Below are 26215 nucleotides of genomic sequence, written 5' to 3'. Positions count from 1 at the left end.
GTGGGCAGCCATTTTTGCTGCGGCGCCCGGGGAGCAGTTGGGGGTTCGGTGCCTTGCTCAAGGGCACCTCAGTCGTAGTATTGAAGGTGGGAGAGAGCGCTGTACATTCACTCCCCCCACCTACAATCCCTGCCGGTACGAGACTCGAACCCGCTACCTTTTGGGTTACGAGTCCGACTCTCTAACCATTAGGCCACGACTTCCCCCGAATTACCAAAGGTAATAATGTTGTAAATAAATAATGTTCAGTTTCTTGCACAGACCGATCATTTCGCTTCATAGGACCCCAGTGTATTGTCAGGAGCCACGGGTATTGATTTGGTCTTCTCTGTATGTTTTTTTTTTTTTTGACTAAAAAACCGGCAGCCACAGATGTGCAGTGTATGAATCGCCAAGGACAGCAGTTTCACCTAAAAATCTCCTTCACTGTTCTACTGAGGGGAAAAAAAGTCACCTAGATTTTGGATGGCCTGAGGGTGAGTAAATTAACAGCAAATTTTCATTTTTGGGTGAACTATCCCTTTCAGAAGGCTTTATTGTCAAAAGTCCATTGGCATGTATTTTTTCCGAAGCGATGCATCACTTACAAGTATTTCCCTCATTAGATATGACCCCCGATTCAACACGTGGATCCACCTGGCAAACATGATTCAAAAGCGCACTCATTTCAGCCTCAACACCTTCAATGGTCTCCTGTTCGCTGTAGGGGGGCGTAATTCTGACGGCTGCCAGGCGTCTGTCGAGTGCTACGTTCCATCCTCTAACCAATGGCAAATGAAAGCGGCAATGGAAGTCCCTAGATGTTGCCACGCTAGCACAGTAATTGATGGCAAGATCTTGGTTAGCGGTGGTTACATTAACAACGCCTATTCTCGTGCTGTATGTTCTTACGACCCATCCACCGATAGCTGGCAGGATAAGAACAGCCTGAGCACCCCGAGAGGGTGGCACTGTTCAGTGAGCGTCGGAGATCGCGCCTACGTTCTCGGCGGCAGCCAACTGGGCGGACGTGGCGAGAGGGTCGACGTCTTGCCAGTTGAATGTTACAACCCTCACTCTGGCCAGTGGAGCTACATTGCCGCCTTGCTCACAGGAGTGAGCACAGCTGGTGCTGCCACCTTGAATAATAAGATTCACCTCCTGGGTGGCTGGAATGAGATTGAGAAGAAGTACAAAAAATGTATTCAGGTGTATAACCCCGATATTAACGAATGGACTGAGGATGACGAATTGCCAGAGGCAACGGTTGGTATCTCATGTTGTGTTGTCACCATCCCCACACGCAAAACACGGGAGTCGAGGGCCAGCTCTGTATCGTCCGCACCGATTAGTATATAAGCAGCGAGGGATAGTGGGGAAATGTATTTGAGTTGCTAAATGTGATTGAGTGCAAATTTTTATCTTGCTGTTTGTTCAAAGTCAACTTTTATCACAGATGCCAAAATTAATTGTCAGTTCATGGCAATCTCGGAAATGTTGAATGTAAAATCACAACATAGAAACTGACAAAGTTCAATTATGCATACAAATTAACATTTATTTCTATAAGCCACTGTGTTTAAAATTGAAGCGATTTGAAAACAACTAAAGATGGATGCATTTCAAAGATGGTTCATAGGGTGTGGGAACAGGAAAAGTGAGAGAGATTTGTCTTGGAGGTTTATGGAAAAGGAAATACATACAAACAATACGGGTTACAGTCATAATTTTCATTGGGAAATTATTTTCCAAGTGGGGCCAATTCTACGGTTATGATTTGATTAGTCACTTAATGTGCAAAATGGGGTAATTGCAACACTGCAAACTGTCCACATATATTAGACATTGTCCTTTGATCACCAAACAATGAAATATCCTTTAAAAAAAGCCTGCGGATACTTATTACAGCATTATTCTCCAATGATGCCATTCTTATTGCACTGCAGACATGTGAGCTAATACACAAGGGAGCATAGACTCAATACACATTGAGAAAGCCAGGTTTTAACATTTCACCTACAACTATCAGGCAGTTTATTTAATCATGTAATACACCAACAAAGCGCTGCTGGCTCTTGGAAAATCAAGCAAGTTAATTATAAGCAGGGTTGCTGGCAGGAGGAATGACTGAGAACAACGTCCTTAGTTCTTAATCATTAGGCCACAGGGAGAAGGGTGACCCTGTTTGACTCCGTTTACACTGAAAAAAAAATACAAAAACAGACACTATGATGATTTGGGTGATGATGTGAAGAACACTGAATAGGGCATAAAAGGATTTACACTGGTGGCATATTTTGTAAACCGAGAGAATAAATAATTGTGAAAAAAAGTTGGGCCTGAACCGTCTAGACCAGTGTTTCCCAACCGGGGTGCCGCGGCACCCTGGGGTGCCGTCTGTTGAGAGCAGGGGTGCCGTGTAAAAAAATAATTTTTTAATATTTTTAAATTGCTAAAATTTTCAAAAGAGCATCTATTATATAATATCCATTTCTGATGTCGCCAATAATTAGAGATGCACCGAAATTCCGGCTGCCGATAATTAGTTCACCGCACTTTCACGTGGTGACGCTCTGCGTATTATCCGCCCTATGCGTGGGCGCTCCGCTCAGCTCCACTCGTATACCGTTCATGCTCATCGGAACAGCAAAGTCCACTCCAAAATTGAGCCGACAGGAAACATCTCTGTAGTACAGTATTGTTTCTGTCTGCAATAACCCTACTGTGCTGTAACATGGTGTGGTATATGGGTAACTCTGGTAACGCTGCCCTCTCATTCATTGATCTGCTAACCGCTATGTTATGCTCACGTGTTCTGTCGTGCTACTGCACCAAAATTACCCCACTGTAAAATTAAAAAAACACTGAGTGAGCAAAAATTTGTGAGATAGCTAGTTATAATGGTAATTAAATAATGTTTACATATGTATAAAAGCCTACATTAAAATCTGTCATATAAATTTGTCTCTTCATTAGAAATTAGCTGATTGCCACCATTGATGGACAAAATGTTTTAATAATATTAAAAATATCTGTATGACATTATATTCTGCAGTTCTTCCCTGTTGTACCGAGTATCTATACTTTTCCAATTATCACATCGAAGTTAGAAATTCAAATATTGTGACAAAATTAATTTTGTAGGGTGCCACAAGTTTGTTAAAATTTTCAAAGGGTGCCGCGACTAAAAAAAGGTTGGGAAACACTGCTCTAGACAAGTATACAATCTGCTCTGTTTCCTGATGGTTCATGATTTTTTTATATTCTGGTTATAGAATACATTGTATGATAGGAAAAAAATGTGACAACTGGACACACTACTGATTTATTACTTTAATAAGGTATTGATTATTTAAGGTAAATCAATGGATTGTTCACAATATACATACTGTAATACATGTTGTCAGATAATAAAGCTCTGCATATTTATTACAGCTTCTTAAGAAATGTTGCTGTTGACATTTTTCTTGGAATCTATTTTGAAAATGATGAGAGAAGAGAGAGAGTGAGGCATATTTCCTAAATTCATAACTGTTTGTCCAACCAATGAAAGACACTATTTTTGCATTTCCGTTTGGTGCAGCTAGTGGCACAGAAATAACCGCGTAAAGCACTACAAAAGGCATAGTTCAAACAAAAAAATTAAATTCTGTCATCATTTACTCACCCTCCCTTGCTCCAAAGCTTTATACAGTAAATGTTTTTTCTTCTGCTGAACACAAAAGAAGGTATTTTGAAGAATATGGGCAACCAAACAGCTGATGGTCCTCACTGATGATTTCCATAGGTTTTTTTTTTCTTTCTTTTCTCTCTCTCCATACTATGGAAGTCAGTGGGGTCCAGCAGAAAGAAAGAAATTCATACAGATTTGGAACAACTCGACGGTAAGTAAATAATGACAGAATTTTCATTTTTGGGTGAACTATTCCTTTACGGTTAGACTTTCAAGTTCACCAAGTAAACATAATGGGCGTTAGAGCTAGTGGCAGCTAACAGACATTATGACAATGCAAAATGCTTAATAATCATGACGATGACAAGGGAATGTATACGAAGTGACTCCTGACCTAATAACCCCATTTGCTTTTTCCCATTCACATTATTGACATCTTACAGGGTTTAAGTCTATGTGTCACACAAAAACATCTGCGATGTTTTAAAGGGAAGGTTGGTTACCTGTTTATAAATATAAAAACTGAAAATAACAATTAGGGACAGTTTTTGTTATTATTTAATGGTTATGTTAGTTATTTAATGGTTATTACAAAAACTGAAAACAAATTTTAGGGAACGTCCTGTGTAAGTTACTTTATAGCAGCACATCTGCAGCATTTTTAAATGGAAGGTTAGTTACTTGTAGTTATTTCATGGTTATATATATATATGGACACGTTATTTTACTGAATTAAACCTAAAAAGAACATTCCTTGGACGTTATTATTTGGTTCTGTATTTCCTGACTTTAGTGTTGCACCGAACCCTAACATAATTGTCTTGCTAAATAGCCAGCATATCCCAAATACACGAAATTAAATAATATTTACAAAAAAAACACACATGAATGTGACCTTCATATAAGAAGAAGAAGGAAAAATAACGTGTAATAAAAACCAACCGCTGGCCCCATTCCGCCTCTTACATTTGGCCTTGTCATGATTACAAAGGCACATTATAACGGATCGGCTTCCCTCAGCCACACCGCAACGAGAGGAACGGGTTGCTGAGTCATTAGATGACGTCACCGCGTCGGCACGGTCACGTGTACTCAGTACCAGTAAAGTGTGCGCGAGGAAGAGATAGACGGACACAGCTCGCGCACTCCGATCGAATATCAGCTGCTCGCAATTCGACACCGCTTTATTCCGTTCCAGTCGAGGTGGCGTGAAACCGTAGCTCGTACTTGACTCGAAACCGCTAGGAAGCACAGAGCGGATACATCCGTCTTTAAAACGAATCACATAAGGCCTAGCGTGTGCGAGCATTAAAGTGTGAGGAGAAGCTGAAGTCGAAGTCCATAATACGCGAGGGATCGTAGGTTTGTGCTATGGGCTTACTGTCACAAGGGTCGCCGCTCAACTGGGAAGAGACCAAGAAGCATGCGGACCACGTTAGAAAGCACGGCATCCTTCAGTTCCTCAACATCTACAACAAGGTCAAAGAACGACAGAAGGATGTGCTGAAATGGGGAGACGAGGTGAGGCTCTTTTTCATCTTCATAAATGCACGTTATAATGTATATGTGATGGAGAAACACGTGGTTGCGTGTTTAGAGGCAGCGTGCAGTGATGCAGTGGAGCAGATTTGGATGCTGCTTGTGAGCAGGTGCGCCGTTCAGCTCGCTTTGTGTTATGCGTGCTCGTGCATTGACACTTGTTGGACACACTTGACTGGATGTATGATTCTTAAAATCCTTGTGGTCCAAAGGCCAATGTTTACAATCTTGAAATTAGTTTGGTAGACGAATGCAATTCGTGCTTATGCTGAATTTATTGGCCAAACTAAAACTTCACCCTATTTCGATCTGGCTGAGCACCAGCAAGCAGCCAACAAGTGTCCAGCCTACACATCTTCAGTGGTGTTTAAAAATGATCCCAGGGTGAAGTGGGTTGAGACAATGCACAGTGGAAGCTCAAATATGAGACATTTTGTTTTGACTTCACTCCATGTTCTCCCATTTGTATGTTTTATTTTTTTTCCTCCAGTGTTGATTATTAGAGTTGGTTATTCTCAAAAGTGGAAAATCACAGTAATAAGGTGTTAGTGGGTCCACTGCTCTAGAGTATGTATGATGCAGCCCAGGCATGTGAAGATCTGCCCACAGTGTTTTTAGTTCACAGATTTTGTGATGACAATTACAAAATCCCAATTCCAATGGATGGGTGTGCGGTTCGTCATCTTTTAGTGAGCTCTTGCTCTTTTTTTTCTTTTTTACTGTTCTTAACCATATGCTAAAATGAACATTTCAAACAATGGCGCCTAAAAGTGTTTTCATGTACAAACTTGCCATTCATGCAGGATCAACAGGCTGATGTCTATTTCTAAACCTGCTTTGAAATGTCTTTTCATTTCAATACCTTTGTTCGGCCAGAAGACGTCAATGGATTTATGATAAAACCTGCTGGAATGTTGTTGGTTTAAGTGAATCCTTTGTTCTGCATTGGTGGACTCAAAAGGCAAAAAGAATGGAATCGCATCAGTATAGAAATTTCACACTGCGATTTTACTTTCATAATGAGTGTGTTTGGAGAAAAATAATACTGTGCTTTGTCATTGTTGGGTTTGCAAGGCAAATCCACTCTCACATAATATGCATACCACCCTCAGTGAAAGCAACAGTCACTTTTCACTTTCACTTTTTACAGAAACTATTGTTATGCTACTTGTGGGTAATGATTTGTTGCTTTGTGATTAAACTGTGTTGTAAAAAAAGTGTCTGAAACATCTTGCAGGTGGAGTACATGTTGGTGGAAATGGATGACAAAAATGAAAAAGTCCTCCTAGTTCTGAACGGGAAGGATGTTTTGGAAATCCTTCAGGAAAAGGGTGAAAAGATCAACCCCAAGTGAGTAACCGTTCTAGTGGGATTTATTGTACGTCACAAAACATTGGTTGAAAAGGTTGAAAAACCAGGTCAGATTTAGCCATAAGGGTCACTGAATAGCAGGTTTAGCTGCAACAGTGTTTAAAAAGCCAACATAAAAAGGGGAATGTGCTTTTGCAATGAGTCCAGAAATGGATTCTAAAACTTCTGGCCTTTATTGCACCCATTGTTAATTTTTTTTGAAAACTGGGTAACCTGAGCATAGCTGGTTTGTCCTTTTGTACACTTTAGGGCTGGACTGTCTTGCAGCCAATCCCTCTTTTATGCATGCGTCTAATCAGCCAACAGGATCGATAGTATCTTTTGTACCTGTACTTCTTGAATGTTTAAATGACGGCCTCATAAGAGTCCATTGAAGCTGCTAGCTCAGACAGCTAAAGTTTGATAAGTTATATAGAAGGGAGGAATGGCCTTTTGTCTGAACCTGTCTACACAAGCCCATCTGAGGCCAAGTGCTACTGATGTTGTGTAGCTGTTGGAGCGCAGGGGAAATTTTAAAAGTAGCATGCAATGGGAAATGAGAGAGCCGTGGCATTCCTCATTGCTGCTTCTCTACTGCACATACTGAAGAGTGTAGCGCCCCGTCCCAACACAGCACATGGACAGTCTGAGATGCCACCTATTGAAAACTATTGTGTCAGCAGTAGACTGATAGATTGGCCAGACCAGTATTTCCCCATTTTAAGGTGCCTGCTAGATTTTGGAATTGACTTCCCTTGTGTTATTTCCAAACTTCAAAATCCAGAGTCTACTAACAGCCTTGTCAGAGCATAATAAATGTTGTCTGTTCTAAACTTCTAGTGAATTTTGTGGAAATTCAGTGTGTATTATTAAAACAAGGTTTCTCTTCAGTGTAGATCCGCTTTGTTTTAATTTTATTAGCCTAAATACTATTGGCTACACTGCTCATTATTAAATTATCGGTCCTTAAAAATCCCATCTCTGTTAGTTTGCATCACTGGAGAAAAAAGTTGACGAAAGCCTCTAACACGTGCGTGCTCATTTGTCTACCAATGCTTGTGCTAGTGTTCACATTCGTACGTCCCTTTGGATGAAGAGACCAAATATTGATCTCTTGCTTTGGAATACTTCTGTTTGTTTGCGTTTTCTTACCAGTTGATTGTGATCCTTGCATATTTGCAGCCACCCCACTCTGTGGAGGCCAGAGTACGGCAGCTATATGATCGAAGGGACCCCCGGGCAGCCGTACGGAGGGACCATGTCGGAGTTTAACACGGTAGAAGACAACATGGGAAAGCGGAGGAGAGAAGCCGCATCTGTGCTTAATAAGAACGAGACTCTCCTCACAGTTACGTCATTCCCCAGGTAGTTATATCATCAATCCTTAGCTGTAATCCAATAATAATATCCATACCCACCCAAAGTTGCGTAAGCTTTGCCAAATTTCCGTTAAGGGTGTCTTTGCATTTAGATTCAGAGTTTTGCATCGGGCACAGACCAGATTATAACAATTTTCCTGGTTCTTCCTGATATTGTCCGAGTTGGTGACCTTTTGCACTTTAATAAAGTATTACATTAACAGAAAACATCCGCCAGTCACGTCACTTTAAGGTAATGAATGATGCATTTCTGTGGACAAAACGCATCTGAAGTATAGCGGACGGCACAGAGTGAGCTGCTGTGGGGAAAATGCATGACCCAAGTTATCCAAAACATGGCAATGCTTTATATTATGTGTAGGGTTGGGTCGATAGACTATGCCATCGTCCATCGCCGATGGCTGATAGACATAACGATATTGAGCCGGCATGTGTGTAGATAACATTCACCCTTTAGCCCCAAACACTTTGACCATGATAAAAGATGAAGGCTTATATTTGTCTTTGCATGTTATTAAATCCTTTGTAGAGTTGCAGTGTAATATGCAAATGTGTGCAGTTCTGAATTGCAGTGCGTGGTTGTATTTTTCTCTTTGCTCGAAAAATCTCTTTTGCTATTTTTCTCGATTTGTGTGTTTTAGGTTAGGCTGCCCAGGCTTCACTCAACCAGAATACAAACCTACACCTGTTGAAAAAGGGGTGTCCAAATCGCTTTTCTTCCCCGATGAGGCCATCAACAGACACCCTAGATTCAGGTGAGAGAGAAGTTGTTTGCATAAGCTAGAGCTCAGAGGCATTACACGGGGATTATGGGGAGCCCAGTTCAAGAGACAGTGATCTTTCACATTCCAGTAGCCAAGAGCATTTTGCAAAGTGCTGTTCATCTGTAGAGTTATCGGTGGCTCCATTGTGGTCACTCATATTTATGGTAAGTTAAGGATTTCGGCATCCTGTACTGTTTGTGCTACACACATGAATTGTACTAATATTTTTAAATATTTAATGCATGGTTATTGCAGCTGAAAAAGGTATGGATGCTTTAGGTGATGCACTAACGAATCTCATTTGTTGTTGTGTTATAGCACTCTGACCAGAAACATTCGCCACCGGAGAGGAGAAAAGGTGGCAATAAATGTACCAAGTAAGTGTTTTGGTGTTTTTGTAAAAGCTAAATTGCTGTTTCTGTAGTTGAAAGTCAGTCTTGCTCTGGAAATAGAATAAACAGAGTATATGTGGTTTCATCTGATCTACTCCTAATGTGAGTGAATGAGTGGATACCCATAATAAATCGCGGCGATAAGCAGAAATCATGTTCACAATTAAAATTTGATTCATCAGGCAGCCCTATCCGAACTGAACCAATACAGAACTGACTTGAGCCACACAATGACGCTAATGTCTTTTTGAGCTTCTTTACAGCAGAATCTGAAATGCCTCCATAGTTGAGTTTCCACATTTGATTCTCTTATTTTCTTGTTAATAACGGTGAAGCAGCTTTGACACAATCGGTATTGTGTAAAGCACTACAGAAATAAAGGTGACTTGCCTCGACTTGACTATTGACTCGACTTGACTTGACTCGACTATTGTTATTGATGTTGAAAAAAATTTTCATTTTTGACAAATGAGAATTCACAGTGGATGATGCTGCCCAGTGGTATGCCATTAAAGTAAAATCAAATGACATCGAGAACGCCGCTGTTCATATTGCAGCAAGTCTGGATAAAGGTTTATGTGGAAGAAGGTGCTTTTATTGCTCTGTAGCACACTCTGCAACATGTCACATTTGTTTTGTTTGAGCAGGAACAAAATCAAGATGTTTATTATATATCTGCAAGATTTTTGCCATGTTTTCAATTGCTTCTCTTTTGACGTCCATGTCCTTAACAGTTTTTAAAGATAAAAACACTCCGTCTCCTTTTGTGGAGACGTTTCCAGAGGACGATGGAGAAGCTGCCCGGGCTGCCCTGCCTGATCACATTTACATGGACGCCATGGGCTTTGGCATGGGAAACTGTTGCCTGCAGGTAAAATGTCTTTTCCTCCCAGAAACCTGATCATTGTTGCCTCTCACTAGCTATGTTTCCTTCAACCTGTTTTTATGCACACTTTGAAGTGTCGCATCAGAAACGAGTTACGGAAACACCAAATTTCCGGAAAAAAAACCCCTTCGTAAAAAAGCTTTTACGCTCGCTTTTTGACTTTTGTGAAAAAGGGTTAATGGGAGATGGAAATGCATTTTGCGAATAAATGCACATCAAAAAAGTCATGTGACTTTGTGCGATGGGACGGCATAACCTGACTAACCAGCAGACCGATCTCGTTGCACAGTATCTGAAATGTTGTTTATGGACATTCTTAAATTCCTGAGCAAAGTCAGTCGTCAAAGTATTTCTGTATAATTGCCTCCCAGAACTGTCTTCCACGACTGCGTTCCCATACAGCAGCATCCGCCTCCGCCTCCGAAAGCAATGACCGCATTTATCGTGTTTCGTCTGCTCGCTCTTAGGCGCAAGTGATTTATTATATATGAAAATGATTATATTCAGTGGCTTCTACTTTTGTTAGTGATATTAAGTACCACTTTATCACGATTTTGTTCTCTTTGACTCGTTGGATGGAAACGGTGCTTTATTCGCAAATGTTTAATTCAATATTCCGATTTTGTTTATAAGTTAAATTCGCAATTGTGGACGGAAACCCGGCTACTGATTTGCATTGAGGATGTTTGGGTCAAGTGTTTGACATTGGGTCTGTGTTGTCCACCGCTTGCCATTTCAGGTGACCTTCCAGGCCTGCAGCATCAGTGAGGCGCGCTACCTTTACGACCAGCTGGCCACTTTCTGTCCCATAGTGGTAAGAGAACACGGGTCAGGGGAATTCTCACAACAGCTGCCCATTTAAAAAGGGTCCAACAAAAAGAAAGTAAACTTTCCTTTACAGAACAAATGATAATTAATCACAAAGTGTTTGTATTGTTAAATAAATTGTGTATAAATGTGGGGATATGGTCACTGCAGGCGTGGCAAAATTTTATGCATGATGTGACTGCTTGTAAGAGGGAGATGTGTGGTACACTACCGCATTCAAGAAAATAAAATTGACAAAGTAAGAGTAAAGTTTAATTTAAAAACCCCAAACTAAGAGAACTGTCTAAGCATTTCAAGCTTTTAAAAAGCATCTTCTAACTTAGATCTTAGTTAAAAACTGGGCATCTTTACCACGCATGAAGTAATATATGAAGAGTTTATTTGAAAAACAGATAACTCAGTTTTTCAAAAATCATGTTTTTTATTATCATCATGTTTTTATAGTGTTTTATTGTGTTAGTTAGCTGTATTTTTTGTTATTTTTTAACCTAATCAAAATAACCCAACTGCAGTATGATTGAAGTTAATTGAAATGCTTAATGAAAAAACATGATTTTTGAAACGTGTTAAAAACGGAGTTATCTGTTTTTGAAAATGAACTCTTCATATATAACCGATCCTCATCTTTTTCTCATTCCTGTGTGGTTAGCAGTTGTACAACCTTTTAAGATGCTTTTAGATGTTTCCAGAAATGCACTGAAAAGCTCTTTGTATTGTTGTTTATGTTTGTGCAGATGGCTCTCAGCGCTGCCTCGCCGTTCTATCGGGGCTTCGTGTCAGACATTGACTGCCGTTGGGGTGTGATCTCTGCGTCGGTGGATGACAGAACCCGAGAGGAGCGGGGCCTGGAGGTGAGCTCGGGATCCTGTCTTCCCATGGTGCTTTGGCTGGTGTTGGAGCCGTTGCTCCACTGGCTGAAGAGCCAAATGATGATTTGACAGACAACATTATGACATAAGCTGCCCACGAACTAGAAAAAGTTTTTAAAAGTCTTAAATGTCTTGGACCCTATTCATAAGTAATTCGTTTTCCTTGAGGAGACAAGATGGAGTTTTACTCTTCTTCAAATTGGGTTCCATGTGCAATGTGAAGCAAGTTATGAAACAAATGCTGCGTTTTTTCGTCCCCAATTCCTTCTCTTAACTATATAAATAATTTTATAATTATAGGCTGCATGATGTTCCTTAAAGGGTTAGTTCAGCCAAAAATGAAAATTCTGTCGTTAATTACTCACCCTCATGTCGTTCTAAACCTGTAAGATCTCCCTCCGTTCATCTTCGGAACACAAATTAAGATATTTTTGATGGAATCTCTGACCCTCCATAGACAGCAATGTAATTACCACGATCAAGGTCCAGAAACGTAGCAAGGAGATCGGTAAAATAATCCATGTGACATCAGGGGTTCAACCGTAATATTACGAAGCTACGAGAATACTTTTTGTGTGCAAAAGAAAAAAAAAACGACTTTGTTCAAAAATTTGTCTCCTCCGCGTCACCCTAGCACCATTTTGGAGAGTATCCACTGAACGCAAACAGCATATGTTGTTCTGTGTCAGCCGCACCACACGGATACCCTGTTTTCGTTTAAATCAAAGCACGGTTTGGAACGACATGAGGGTGAGTAATTAATGACAGAATTTTCATTTTTGGGTGAACTATCCTTTTAACACCCACATCCAAACAATAGACACTCCCAATTCAGTAATGATTACAGGCATCCCAGACTTGTGTGAATCATACGTGGAATAACAGACAGCCTCGTTAATTATTTTAAAAGAAAACTAACCCCATCCAATTACTGCTTTTGAGAACTTTTTTATGCCACCACACTTTATATAATGTCTGATTTTATTTAAATATGTAAAAGGAAAAAGAAAAACCTCACTCAATTTGCACACATTATATGTTAATTCTCTTAAAATTATGCGCTTTGAATTGTCACAGTTTTTTTTTTTAGATAAGAACATTTGAACATTTAAGTATACATGTTTAATGTCAAATTACAATAAAAGCTGCATGTATAATAATTAACAAGTTTGTCAGTAGATCTGGCTACTTCTGATATCAACAGTTATCAGCCAAGGCCCATACTCTCAGAATAGACCACTACATCGGCCAAGCTGATTAATCAGCTGATGTTTAAATATCACTAGCTTCACAAGTCGAGCATGTCACACTGCATGGCATTTGTCACATCATGTCAATTGCTCACGTCCATTATCTTGCATTTTTCTCAGTTTCGGATTGCAAAAAACAAACAAAAAAACAGACATGGTTAAAAATGAATTATGTTGTGGTGTTTCTGTGTCTCCGCAGCCTCTGAAAAACAACAAATTCAGGATCAATAAATCACGGTATGATTCGATTGACAGCTACCTCTCCTGCTGTGGTGAGAAATACAATGACATTGAGCTGACCATAGATGAAGATATCAACAAACAGCTCCTAGATGCAGGTAAAGAAACACACACTGGCACCCTGTCTACAGCGGTTTGAGGATCACCTCAATGAGAAGTCTTGCTTATTCCTTTGTCCTCTTGTCAAAAGATCCTTCAAGTCCACTGTAGACAGCATTGTTGCTTGTAATGGGTACTTTATGCTTTCGACGCGACACGGCACTCGCGTTCAGAGTAGACGGGGTGTGAAAATCATTGAAGCAGGCCGCTGCAGTGAGTGCGCTTGTCAGCTCTGTGTGCAGTATTTTCAGTCGCACTGTATTGCACTGTTGCAGGCATCGACAAACTGCTGGCACAGCACATTGCACATCTCTTCATCCGCGACCCGCTGTCGCTCTTCCAGGAGAAGATTCATTTGGATGATGAGAACGAATCGGACCATTTTGAGGTAAAGTTCACATCTGATTTTCATTGTTCTAGCAAATTGAAATTGATCGGCAACAACACTGTCAGTATTAGACCAGTGTTCACTAAAATTGCATGTGAAAATGAGCCATAGTTTATTTTGCATGTTGCAGAACCTTCAGTCAACCAACTGGCAGACAATGAGGTTCAAGCCGCCCCCTCCAAACTCTGACATCGGATGGAGAGTCGAGTTCCGTCCAATGGAGGTATTAAACAAACAGCTGTCTGTGTGCCAAATGATGCAAGCAGACGTGGCTTGCCTGGCTGTGTGCTTAGCAAACCTACAGTTTATTCAAGCACAACATGCAAAACTAATAATTTGCTACTGACAGAATACACACACAATATAAATTTTATATAATATAATGTAACTTATAAAATAATAAAATACGACGTGGACTAAATGTGGACAGGTTTGATTTGATTTTCATATTTGCGGTCATTTGATTTGTGCTTCTTGTTTCTTATATCAGATCGTCATGTTCATGTTTTTTTTTTTTAAACAGGTCCAACTGACAGATTTTGAAAACTCTGCTTATGTCGTGTTTATCGTTCTCCTCACCCGTGTGATCTTATCCTATAAGTTGGATTTCCTCATTCCATTATCAAAGGTTGGTTTTGTCTTTGTGTGTGTTTGTGTTTTGACACTTAGCATTTTAACTCTTGGTTACACCGCTGAAAAACTGGAAGATATTAAATGGCAAAAAAAAAACTAAACATTCTTTAAAAATAAGACCGTCACCAAGAATGCATGACATTTGTATTTCTGTTCATTAAACCACTGCATGCAACTTTGTGCAACTTCACGGTGTTTTGGTTTAGGTTGATGAGAATATGAAAGTTGCCCAGAAGCGAAATGCAGTGCAAGAAGGCATGTTTTATTTTCGGAAGGACGCCTTTAAAGGTTAGTTGACATTAAAGTTAAATAGAGGTCATTATCATTCATATCAACATTGAGCTGTGACATGTTTTTATAAAGGCACGACTAAAATAATGTGGTCATTTGTGATACTGCATGCTGGTTCCATATTTCTTTTTAAATCATTATTTCTTGATTTGTATTATTATTATTATTATTATTTTAAGGCTGCAACCCAGTGTTAGACCCGCCCTCCACAGCTCAGAATGGAGTGGAGAGTGAAGCTAAAGACAGTGAAGAGTTCACACTGATGAGTATCGACACCATCATCAATGGGAAGGTGAGTGTTTCTCTGCTCTTTAACTTTACTTTCCAAAGAGTTTCAACAATAGGCTTGAGTGGGTAGAACGATGCTCGATTCCTTTATTTTATTGTGTGGTGGTGTGTAGGGTTAGGCCGATAGACGATGCCATTGTTTATCACCGATGGCTGACAGATATCACAATGTTGAACCAGCATCGTGATCCCACCACACCCCCCCAAAACATACCTGCCCGCAAAAAAAAAAAACACATCTTAATCAATCACACTATATCACCCAGTGCAATGCATGCTTTCAATTTTCTGATTAGGTAATAACATATTAACATAACATAATGAAGTCGTTCCCGATCACAATACAAATTACACTGAACAAAATTATAAATGCAACACTTTTGTTTTTGCCCCCATTTGCCATGAGCTGAACTCAAAGACTTTTTCTATGTACACAAAAGGCCTATTTCTCTCAAATATTGTTCACAAATCTGTCTAAATCTGTGTTAGTGAGCACTTCTTTGCCGAGATAATCCATCCACCTCACAAGTGTGGCATATCAAGATGCTGATTAGACAGCATGATTATTGCACAGGTGTGCCTTAGGCTGGCCACAATAAAAGGCCACTCTAAAATGTGCAGTTTTATCACACAGCACAATGCCACAGATGTCGCAAGTTTTGAGGGAGCGTGCAATTGGCATGCTGACTGCAGGAATGTCCACCAGAGCTGTTGCCTGTGAATTGAATGTTCATTTCTCTACCATAAGCCGTTTCAGAATTTGGCAGTATATCCAACCGGCCTCATAACCGCAGACCACGTGTAGCCCAGGACCTCCACATCCAGCATCTTCACCTCCAAGATCATCTGAGACCAGCCACCCGGACAGCTGCTGCAACAATCGCTTTGCATAACCAAAGAATTTCTGCACAAACTGTCAGAAACCGTCTCAAGGAAGCTCATCTGCATGCTCGTCGTACTCATCGGGGTCTCGACCTGACTGCAGTCCGTCGTCGTAACCGACTTGAGTGGGCAAATGCTCACATTCGATGGCGTCTGGCACTCTGGAGAGGTGTTCTCTTCACGGATGAATCCCGGTTTTCACTGTACAGGGCAGATGGCAGACAGCGTGTATGGCGTCGTGTGGGTGAGCGGTTTGCTGATGTCAACGTTGTGGATCGAGTGGCCCATGGTGGCAGTGGGGTTATGGTATGGGCAGGCGTATGTAATGGACAACATAATCATGCTGTCTAATCAGCATCTTGATGTGCCACACCTGTGAGGTGGATGGATTATCTCGGCAAAGGAGAAGTGCTCACTAACACAGATTTAGAGAGATTTGTGAACAATATTTGAGAGAAATAGGCCTTTTGTGTACATAGAAAAAGTCTTAGATCTTTGAGTTCAGCTCATGAAAAATGGGGGCAAAAACAAAATTGTGGCGTTTATAATTTTGTTCAGTGTACATTCAAAACAGTTCAATGAACACAATTTAAACAGTAAAGATTGTATTGTGCAAAAAATGCCAAATTAATTATAGGCTAGATGTTTTACACTAACTAAACGAAGCATACAAAAACAGCAACACAATGCAAAATATTTTAAATTAAATAGATTAGACATTTTTAGACATTGCCCAGACTGGTGTTTCTCTTTCTTTCTCTCTTTCTTTCTTTCTTAGGAAGGGGTGTTTCACGGCCTGATACCAATGTTGAACTGCTACCTTGAGAACATGGAGGTGGATGTCGACACACGATGCACTATCCTCAACTACCTGAAACTCATTAAGAAGCGTGCTTCTGGTATGCAAATGTGTTTCGGTTAATTACAGTGACAGTGCTTTGTTTCTGTTTCTGTTTTCATTTACTTTGCTGTTTATTTTTTGCTGATTGTTTTATTGCAGTCCTATTGTATTTGTTTGCAGTTCTTTGAATGTGTATTTCTCCCCTCTGTTGGCAACTTAAGAATCACGTGATTCAGGCAAACTACTTCAGTTATTGTCTCATCCAGCAGGTTGATTATTTGGATTTTGTGTCATTTCTATTTCTTTTAATGTTTGTTTTCACTACCGTGCTTTTCTCAGGTGAGCTGATGACTATGGCTAAGTGGATGAGGGAGTTTGCCGCCAAACATCCTCAGTACAAGCAGGACAGCATGATTACAGACAAAATAAACTACGACCTGCTGCACAAGTGCGACAGAATCGCAAAGGGGGAAGAGAAATGTCCCGAACTCATCGGCGACCCGGTTAACAGAAGAAAATGAAGCCTGCTCGAAACAAACACCAATCGTATATTAAATTTGCATGCGAATGGAAAGACCACTGCTGTCCAGAAAAAAAGGTTTTAAGAAAATATTGAAAATAGCATGTGTTTGATTGCTGAGGTTTTCCAAAGGATTGTTGAATTTGTAAATAGCAGATTTTTATTATTCGCAAATTATTTTAATAGCTTAAACAGATCCATGATGTGATTGTACTCTGATGTGTACATAGTTCACGTTGGTCTGACTTGGTGAGAGATTATGTAAATGTAGCAAACACTGAATTGTACATTAGCAATATTTTAATTGTTGAAATGTAAATACTGTACTTCATCAGGCATTAACAAGTGTACTTTCTTTTTTATGGATGAAACTGTTGACTTGCTTTGCAGATTCTTTTGGGGTTTTAATATTGTACCAATTAAGATAATGATTTTAAGGCACTGCTCTTGATTCAAGTCTGTATGCAGCACTGACTGAACTGATGTAGGAATTTAAATGGGGGGGATGGGAAGTAGAAGACTGTAGTGGGGTGCAGTGCGTTGTGTTTTTCACTAACAAATTCTATTTTGTAATTTTAGTGTTTGAAGGACAGCTAAAATGTATGCCATCTGGAGTTTCTTAGTTAAGCTTTACATAGCAGGTCCACCACAAGAGGGTGCAGATGATCTTTTTTATTAAATTAATGGAACGATTAATTGGGTTAAGTTATAATTTGTCAGCTTTAATATCAGTATATGGCTTCAAACAAAGTGATTCCTGTACATATTTCAGCTTATTGAGTGAAACAACTGCCTTTTATAGAGCACTGTCATTGCTTTTAGCATTCAAGCCTTATGGAAACAATTCTTTAAATGCTGTTTGCGTGGAATGTTTGCTCTTTAAAATTCAATTCATTAAATCATTTAATAAGCATCAGACTCGTAGCTGACAGTATCTATGAGCTTTCATCGTCACGCAGACAATAAAAGCTGTTACACAAGCACATGCCCCCTGGCTGTTTAGGTTTGCTGAGTGTCAGACACAAAATGTTTTTGTTTGCATCATTTTATTGGACAGAGGACTGAATGTGCTCTGTGTATATGCTAATTTTCAGATCTGCTATCGGTGATTAATTTTACCTGATTTTCATTAAGCAGATAACGCTTGTATAATTTATATTGGCTTGAAATGCTCATTTTAATGGTCATATGCTTTGGCCATGAATAATAAAATAAAATGGGTCTTTAGATCAGTGGTTCCCAACCCTGGTCCTGGAGGCACCCCAACACTGCACGTTTTGCATGTCTCCTTAACCAAACACACCTGATTCAGGTCATCAGCTCATTAGTAGAGACTCCAAGGCCTGAAATTGGTGTGTCAGAGAAAGGAGACATGCAAAATGAGCAGTGTTGGGGTGCCTCAAGGACCAGGGTTGGGAACCACTGCTTTAGATCATATTAATTTCAGTCAAACAGAAATCAAGGCTTAAAATACAGCAGAAATTAGAAATAAGGCTTTCACAGTTCAGGTTCTTCATCAAAGATGCCTTACAGGTCAGCAAAATATATCTAATTCAGTTGTTATTGTAAATAATTGACCGCATTGCATTCTCAAACCCAAAGCCGTCACTAGAACTTACAGGATCCGGAAAAAAAGGCTTTATGGAAGGGCCTCTTCCGGGTCCAAAACGAAGGCTATACCATTAGGGCTCTTAATAATGTTCCCAGTTGTCCTCATCTAATGATGCCAGGGAATGTTAATTCTGTGTACTGACTTGTAATGAATAACATTCGCAAATGTGATTCTAAAGTGTGAAGTGGTTGACATATGATGCAAAATAATGGGACTTTGTATCACGTTGCATCATAAAGAATCAGCACATGACCAGATAGACCAGAGATCAGTTGTTGTTTTTTTCAGCTTTATTACTTTTTTTATGCTTACTGACGTCACTCTAGTACTCTCCAGTGTGTAGCCGAGTAACAAAATACCATTCAGTTTACAAGAACTCGAAACTAGAATATCTATATAAAAAGATTAACGATTGACCACTGCTTTCCAAAAAAGAAAATGTTACATGATCGTTGTGTGGGCCACGTGAGCACGTTTGGTGGAACTTGTGACACTTCCTGTGATTGTTCTCTGCAACATGGGCCCCTTGATGCGCTCTATGCATCAGCGCAGCTCTGTGATTGGTCTGCTTTGGCTCCACATCATAGCAGCGCTGTGATTGGTCTGTTCTAACTTCAGATGAATGGGGTGACTTAGTTCGCGTACGCCTTGTAAACTGCAGCAGCACGATTCTTAAAACAAGCTGCCAGAACGCACGTCACAATGGAAGTCAGAACAGTTACGTTGACGTTCTAAATCCATTTGAAGCACAATAGTACGGAGTGCAGTGGCATGTGAGTGTGAATAAACCATCACTTAAAACTACACCTCTATCCATGGCCCTGGTATTTTAACGCGTTATGAACGTCCCAGATGCATACTTTTGTTCTTGGAATAAAACGTATCTGATTTTTTAAATCTGCATGACAGTAAAGGGCAGTTGGGGACGCAGTGTGGTCGCAGACTTTGCCCTAGAGCGGCAGTGTAAAGAGAGTTATTCGAACACGTCCCGTTATACGCATCAGTTTAAGGTGGACTATAGACACTCATGCCGCTCATTAGTTCGCGAGCTTTTTCCACCCTTTCGCACTGACGACTCCATCCGCACAGGACAGCACTGAAGAAAACATCGGTCTGAAGACTAAAGGTAAGATGCTTTCTAATAGTCTTGCTGGCCATGACGCTAAAGAGATGTAAACGGTCCAAAATGTCACCTGACTGAAACTGCGCTGTCTGGGGCACAATGACGCGCGCGTGACCTTATATGATATAACTATCAAAGATTAGAAGCGTTAGGTTTACGACGATGTCACGCGAAGCCGTCCTTTATTTGTTCTGAGGAAGAGGACTTATCAAAACGTGTCTGAGTCGTCTTGAAATGTGTAGTTGCAGTTTCTGATCTGTTGTATACAAGCGATATGATCCTATCGAGCGGTTCAGTGACAGCAGTGTCCCGCTGTGAGACATCACGCTATAACTATTAGGGGCTCAAGTGCGTAGCGCTGAAACCCTATTGTAATTGTTAGAATGGCCACGGATCGGCAATCTCCGCAAAACTGATCGGGAAGACCAAAGCGTAAGCCGTAGAGACTTGAAACTTGTGGCGATTTTCCACTGCATGGTACGGCTCGGCACGGTTCACTTTAGGGGGGTTTTCCACTGGGTACAGTACCTGGTACCTGGTACCTTTTTTAGTACCACCTCGGTTGGGGTTCCAAGTGAACCGTACCGTTACCAAAACGTGACGTGTAAACTCTGCTGATCACGGATTGGCCGGAGAGAATCGTCACTACCTGCGTCACTGAACTTGAGACACAAACGCAACAGAACCGCTAGATACCGACATTTTTCAGGCAGTATCGTCGATATCGATACCGATACGATACTTCTGAACTAAACTTTTAAATTATTAAATTTATTAAATTACTAAGAGTAAAATGGGTAATGATAACCACTTAACTTTGTTTAAAACACATTTTAACATTCAATACAACTTATTTTTTTGTTTACACATGGTTCAAATGTGTTTTTGTTTACACATGATTCAAATCTACAAATACATCAGTTGAACTATGCTCATTTTAGTAAAACCATTTTTTTCTGTCCTCTGATAAGCATTGTTCAGGGCTGCTGTTCCCAAAAGCTTTAATGCTTTCTTATGATACTTTTGGGAAACGCAGCCCTGTTTGAAAGCACTTTTAGAAGTGAGTTAACGCTCTCGTTGATGGATTGGTTCTGTCTTGCAACATTTGCTTGTGTTCAGATGAGCAGGAAAATAATTCTATCCTACACAATTACTTGCGAACAAAGGTTATTCGTCCAATTCAATGTATTTGTACGCATTATTATTATTATTATTTTAAATAAACAAAATCACTGGTAAATAAAACACACCTTAGTAATGATATTTTTAGTTTGAGTATCGATACTTTCGATACTCGCGTCTGTATCGATATATCGATACTTAGGATCGATACGCCCATCCCTAGCGAAGGATCGAACGCAACTGTTTTGAACAAGCGCACCTTTTTTAACAACCAAAAAGTGGCTGTTTCGTTGTCTGTTGAGGAAGTACAGACGTTCCTCTCGTTGATAGCAGAGGAGCGGATCCAGCGAGCTTGATGGGGCGACGCGGAATGAAAAAGTTTTTCAGGAGTCGCGGTAGTAGAGGCGGCACAACTATAAACGACATGTGAATAATCCCGCCCACCCTAAAGCGGTACTGAACTGCAGTGGAAACGCGAGCAGAGTCGTACCACGCAGTGGAAAAGCGGCATTGGAGGACAGTAGTACAGTACTCATACCTAATCTACAACGTCACCAAGGCTCGCCCCAATCGGCCTGACGGGGGCGCTACAGCGATCAAAAGTACGAAATCGCTCATAACTCCTAAACTAGTCGCAGGCTCAAGTGCCTTGTGTCGTTGGAATCCTTGGCTCACGATGGACAAAACGCACGCCTCGGATTCTGGGGAAATGTTCGAGTGTTTTGCATTGTTTGAAAAACCTTGTACTTTTGCGAACTAGTCCTAGGTATTTCACCCGATCGGAACCAAACCAGTGCAGAAATATTTTCTGGAGCGTGAATATCAATAATTATCAAAAAAAAGGTTGAAGTTTCCGGCACGCCAAAACGTTCATAAGGGGTGCGCCTATAACTCTTGAACAGAAAGCGATTTTTTTCGCCAAACTTGGAACAGTCATGTAACAGCTCAATCTGAGGTCTCAATAAAAAAAACGCGGAGTTTGGCCACTTGGTGGTGCTATAACAGGGGAAAAAAAACATAAAAATGGCTATAACTATGCACCCGTTAGTTTGATCGACTTGAAAATTGGTATGCAGTGTCTTTGTCCAAAGTGGCACAAGTGTCTATGAGGACATTTGCGTATCTCAAAAAACATCTCCGCCATTGGCCAATGAATTTTGAGCACAGACAAGGTTAACGGAGGCTGATCGGATCTAAACTTGGTGGGCACGATTGACTTGTGGCCCTAGAGGTCTGTAAAATAATTTTGAAAGAAATCGGCCATTAGGTGACAGTGGTGAGTTTCACACCTCTGTAATCACGTGGCGTTTCACAATATTCATATCATAATTAATAATTGAGCATAATTAACTGAGCAACCTTGCCTCAAGAACCACTGCTGTCAATCAAATCGTTCATTAAATATTCTCAATTATGTTAAAAACTAGTCCTAGGTTTTTCGCTCAACTTCAATAAAATCCCAGCAGCACAATAGATCAATAATTATTAAAAAAAATTTAATTTTACCCTTTAGGTAGCTATAACGGGGTCATTTAGAAAAGGGGTGTGGCAAAAATACCCAAAAGCCTATAAATCCAAAAACTCAAAACTTCACGAAACTAGGTGAGCACATGCAACAGATGATTCTTAACAAGCATGCAAAGTTTCACGGATATCTGACAATATGTGGCGCTATAACAGTTAAAAAGGCTTCAAAAACTCAATATTTCTATGGTAAATGACCTCAAATTGAAAAAATAAAATCATATATTCACATGTACACTAGATCTTCATATTATATGATAGATCACCTCATTCTGAATAACATGCCTCTAGGACCACTGCTGTCAATCAAATTATTTAAGTATTTGAGATCATTTAAAACGTCTCAGGTTACTTATGTAACCATGGTTCCCTGAGTAGGGAACTTCGAACTACGTCCTCTAGGGGTCGCTATGGGGAACGGTATACCCGCTCCACCATGCTGAGGGGAGTGCATGCCAGAACCATGGCGAGCACTAAGTACCAACTCTACCATATTGCTATGGGAGTTGCCCCTGGGACGTTAGACGGCTGTCAGTGACGTTATTCCCTACGGCCAAAGGCCTAGGCTACATACCCCAAAATACTTACCTGTTAGGGCCAGACTCCTGGGCCCGGGGTAGAGCTCAAGGCTTGGAATCAGGAATAGATTCCTTTAAGGGAATACGACCAAGAGCCTAGAATCATACTAGTCTTGGCCTGTCACACAGGGGCTACCGCACGTTTCTCTTTGTATGTGCTGAAGGAACTGTCTCAACAGACCCCTAGCAGGAACACCCTGATAAAGTAGGTATCCAGAGGATACATAGGAGGAGTGGTGCCCAAGTGAAGACGAAGAAGAGAATGATGTGTGCTCCCGGCGCCTATTTATACGGCCAACGAGTTGGTGTTTTTTCAATGTATGCTTCAGACACGAGTCACGACGAGGCGTTCCCCCATAGCGACCCCTAGAGGACGCAGTTCGAAGTTCCCATGAAAGGGAAACCTACTTTTGTGAACTAGTCATTGGTTTTTAGCTCAACATCAATAAAATCAGTACAGTACAATCTTCTGGACCCTCTAGGTCGATAATTATGAACAAAATATTGAACCTCTGCATTTGGACGGCTATTACAGGATCATTTTAAAATATGGTATTGATCTAGTGTACCCAAAAGCCTATGGATCCTAAAGGAAAACTCAAAACTAAGTCAACTCATGCATCATATTATTCTAAATAAGCATGCAAAATTATTACATTTAAAGTCACATTTAGTCAAAGTTTACCACTTAATTTATACAGATATATCAGTTTTACAATTATGCCACATTATAATTAGAGTTAAACCTGAAAAATGTGTTTTAAACAGGAGACTTGCAGTAACCATTTTGTTACCTTTCAGTTATTTCAAATATCTATATCTGCAACAGAATCTGTGTGCATATGTGTGTGTGTGTGTGTGTGTGTGTGTGTGTGTGTGAGCGAGCGTATTCTCCATTGTGGCTGTGTTTTAGTGTCAACCATGCATTTCAGGTTTGCTTAGACCCTAAAAGCATAGAACCTTAAAGGCCTTAAAGCTCTTGAACCCAAGCTATAATTGCTTGCAGCTATTTCTAATATAATTTTCATTTCATTTTATATTATATTAAGCAATCATTGTATAATTAATATCAAGGTTTTATTACTTATTGTTATACATTTAGACTTTTTGTCAACCTTTTTTTAATTGTATGTTGGTTTATGAGTGTATTATATGTCCAAATTGCAATCATAGTCATGCACATTTACAAAAGTTCATAATGAATACGTGGTAATACCCTTTTAGTTTGCCATATTGGTTGTCATGAGATGTAGCCTACAATTTTCAAATATCATATTTAGATGAAAAGCTGTCAAGAGCATGTCACATTTCACCCCAAAAACAAAATAAATATAAGCTTATTTCTTGGATATTATTATTATTATTATTGACAATGAAGTATATCTCATCTTTCCCACATAAGCTTAATTTTTTTTACACTTTTTTTTTTACACTGCTTTAATAAACACCTCCAGCATTAGGCCTGCTTGAGGGCGTGGAGAAACTATGTCTCATAATAATCTAAGGTTCTCTGTGTTCATGTATTCTCGTCGTTAGTTCTGCTAACAAAAAAAAAAAGGTTTTCTGGATTATAAGCACTATGTCTTGACTTTTACTGAGCTTCAAGAGAATTTAACCTGATGGATGGTAGCCCTTGCTGTAGGCAGCCATTTTTATTGCTGTGATCAATAAGTGTTCCAACAAGGATTTATAAGGTTAACTTGGGTTGCCCTTTTTAAACAGTTTTATTATTCTTTAGACTTTCACAGTATGTACAGTGGGTACGGAAAGTATTCAGACCCCCTTAAATTTGCAAAGGGTCTGAATACTTAGGACCATGTGATATTTCAGTTTTTCTTTTTTAATAAATCTGCAAAAATGTCAACGATTCTGTGTTTTTCTGTCAATATGGGGTGCTGTGTGTACATTAATGAGGAAAAAAAATTAACTTAAATGATTTTAGCAAATGGCTGCAATATAACAGAGTGAAAAATTTAAGGGGGTCTGAATACTTTCCGTACCCACTGTATATTTGCTCTGACTCTGTGCTTGTGTAAACGGCTGAAGTAATCTTCATATGATTTCTCCCGAAGGTTGAAGATGGAGACGTTTAATCACAGAGTTAACACTTATATTGACTCTTGGATGGGACCCAGGGGTAAGACCAATACTCCTTTTTACACGTTTTCAGTTCTCTTTCTTGCTGTTGTGTTCCTATATGGCAAACGTCTGAGCAAACTTTACAGGTTTAGCAAATAGAACGTATTCTCACTTTATTTTCATAGCTAAAACAATATTATTGCATGCTGATGATTTTAATCTGTGTCACATCACGTATTATGCAGCCACGCAAGCGGTTGAAACAAGAATCTGTCCAACTGGCAAAAAAATGCTCCATTATCCATTAAATAATGATTGTTTGATCCAAAAAGTTCTCATTGTATCAACCCAGTTGTCATCTTGGAAACATGGTCTCCAGACTCATTAAAAAATATATATATTAATAAAAGTTTCCAATCAGACTGGAAGCAACTGCAATTTCAGCTTGCGCTGTGAGTAGGCAAAGCAGTGCCAGGCTTTGTGAAAGAAAAAAAACTGCATTATAAAATTCAACTTTTGACTGGATGAGCCATATTTAAAGCTGTTTTTTTTTTTTTTTAATTCAGAGGAACAACTGTGACTATTTATTAATTGAACATGCTAATGGCGTTGCATATGCGTGAGGGTGGTTGTGCTCTATCATTTGCAGATCCTCGGGTTAGAGGATGGCTTCTACTGGACAACTACATCCCCACTTTTGCCTTCACTGTCATGTACCTTCTGATTGTGTGGATGGGACCAAAATACATGAAGAATAGACAGCCATACTCCTGCAGAGCACTGCTAGTGCCGTATAACCTCGGCCTGACGCTTCTCTCCTTCTACATGTTTTATGAGGTGGGCTCGTCATATGTGTAAGATATGTCTATTTGAAGAGGTCATATCATTAAAAAAATGAGTGAAAATTCAAAATATGTAAAAAAAAAAAAAACACTACTTTCTAAAATGTATTTGTCATCCTTCTGATTTGGAGTTTTTTTTTAAAGGGGTCCTATTATGCTTTTTCACGTTTTCAACTTTAGTTAGTCTGTAATGTTGCTGTTTGAGCATAAAAAAGATCTGCAAAGTTACAAAGCTCAAAGTCCA

At 39.8% G+C, this 26215-nt stretch overlaps 3 protein-coding genes across 6 annotated transcripts in view; all 3 read left to right on the top strand.

Moving 5' to 3' along the window:
• The window catches only part of LOC107664702 (kelch-like protein 31), an 8073-nt gene extending 5736 nt beyond the window's left edge, over positions 1–2337 (top strand). For all 3 annotated transcript variants that reach the window (XM_016455348.1, XM_016455347.1, XM_016455345.1), the window contains exon 4: positions 606–2337. In XM_016455348.1, coding sequence (XP_016310834.1) covers positions 606–1338 — 733 coding nt within the window. In that variant the 3' untranslated portion in view covers positions 1339–2337. The remainder of the gene's footprint in view (positions 1–605) is intronic.
• A 2338-nt stretch (positions 2338–4675) lies between these two features.
• Positions 4676–18349, top strand: LOC107664701 (glutamate--cysteine ligase catalytic subunit-like). The gene is made up of 16 exons (XM_016455344.1): positions 4676–5173; positions 6429–6541; positions 7724–7906; positions 8562–8675; positions 9003–9061; positions 9811–9947; positions 10702–10776; positions 11525–11641; positions 13109–13247; positions 13524–13636; positions 13767–13859; positions 14160–14264; positions 14476–14557; positions 14740–14852; positions 16509–16629; positions 16911–18349. Exons 1-16 carry the CDS (start codon positions 5024–5026, stop codon positions 17090–17092), a joined length of 1896 nt encoding a protein of 631 aa, XP_016310830.1. The 5' UTR covers positions 4676–5023; the 3' UTR covers positions 17093–18349.
• Positions 18350–18470: 121 nt separating this feature from the next.
• Positions 18471–26215, top strand: part of LOC107664697 (elongation of very long chain fatty acids protein 5-like) — a 17422-nt gene continuing 9677 nt past the window's right edge. Inside the window, exons 1-3 of one of the 2 annotated variants that reach the window (XM_016455340.1) lie at positions 18471–18624; positions 25123–25187; positions 25779–25966. In XM_016455340.1, coding sequence (XP_016310826.1) covers positions 18614–18624; positions 25123–25187; positions 25779–25966 — 264 coding nt within the window. In that variant the 5' untranslated portion in view covers positions 18471–18613. Of the gene's footprint in view, positions 18625–19357; positions 19830–25122; positions 25188–25778; positions 25967–26215 lie in introns of those variants that run through there. The other variant, XM_016455341.1, reaches the window with a different exon arrangement.

The sequence above is a fragment of the Sinocyclocheilus anshuiensis genome, unplaced genomic scaffold (assembly GCF_001515605.1).
Source record: "Sinocyclocheilus anshuiensis isolate Anshui unplaced genomic scaffold, SAMN03320099.WGS_v1.1 scaffold455, whole genome shotgun sequence".
In the NCBI taxonomy this organism is placed as follows: Eukaryota; Metazoa; Chordata; class Actinopteri; order Cypriniformes; family Cyprinidae; genus Sinocyclocheilus; species Sinocyclocheilus anshuiensis.
Note: the sequence above shows the minus strand (reverse complement) of the source record. Positions and strands in the feature narration are given on the sequence as shown.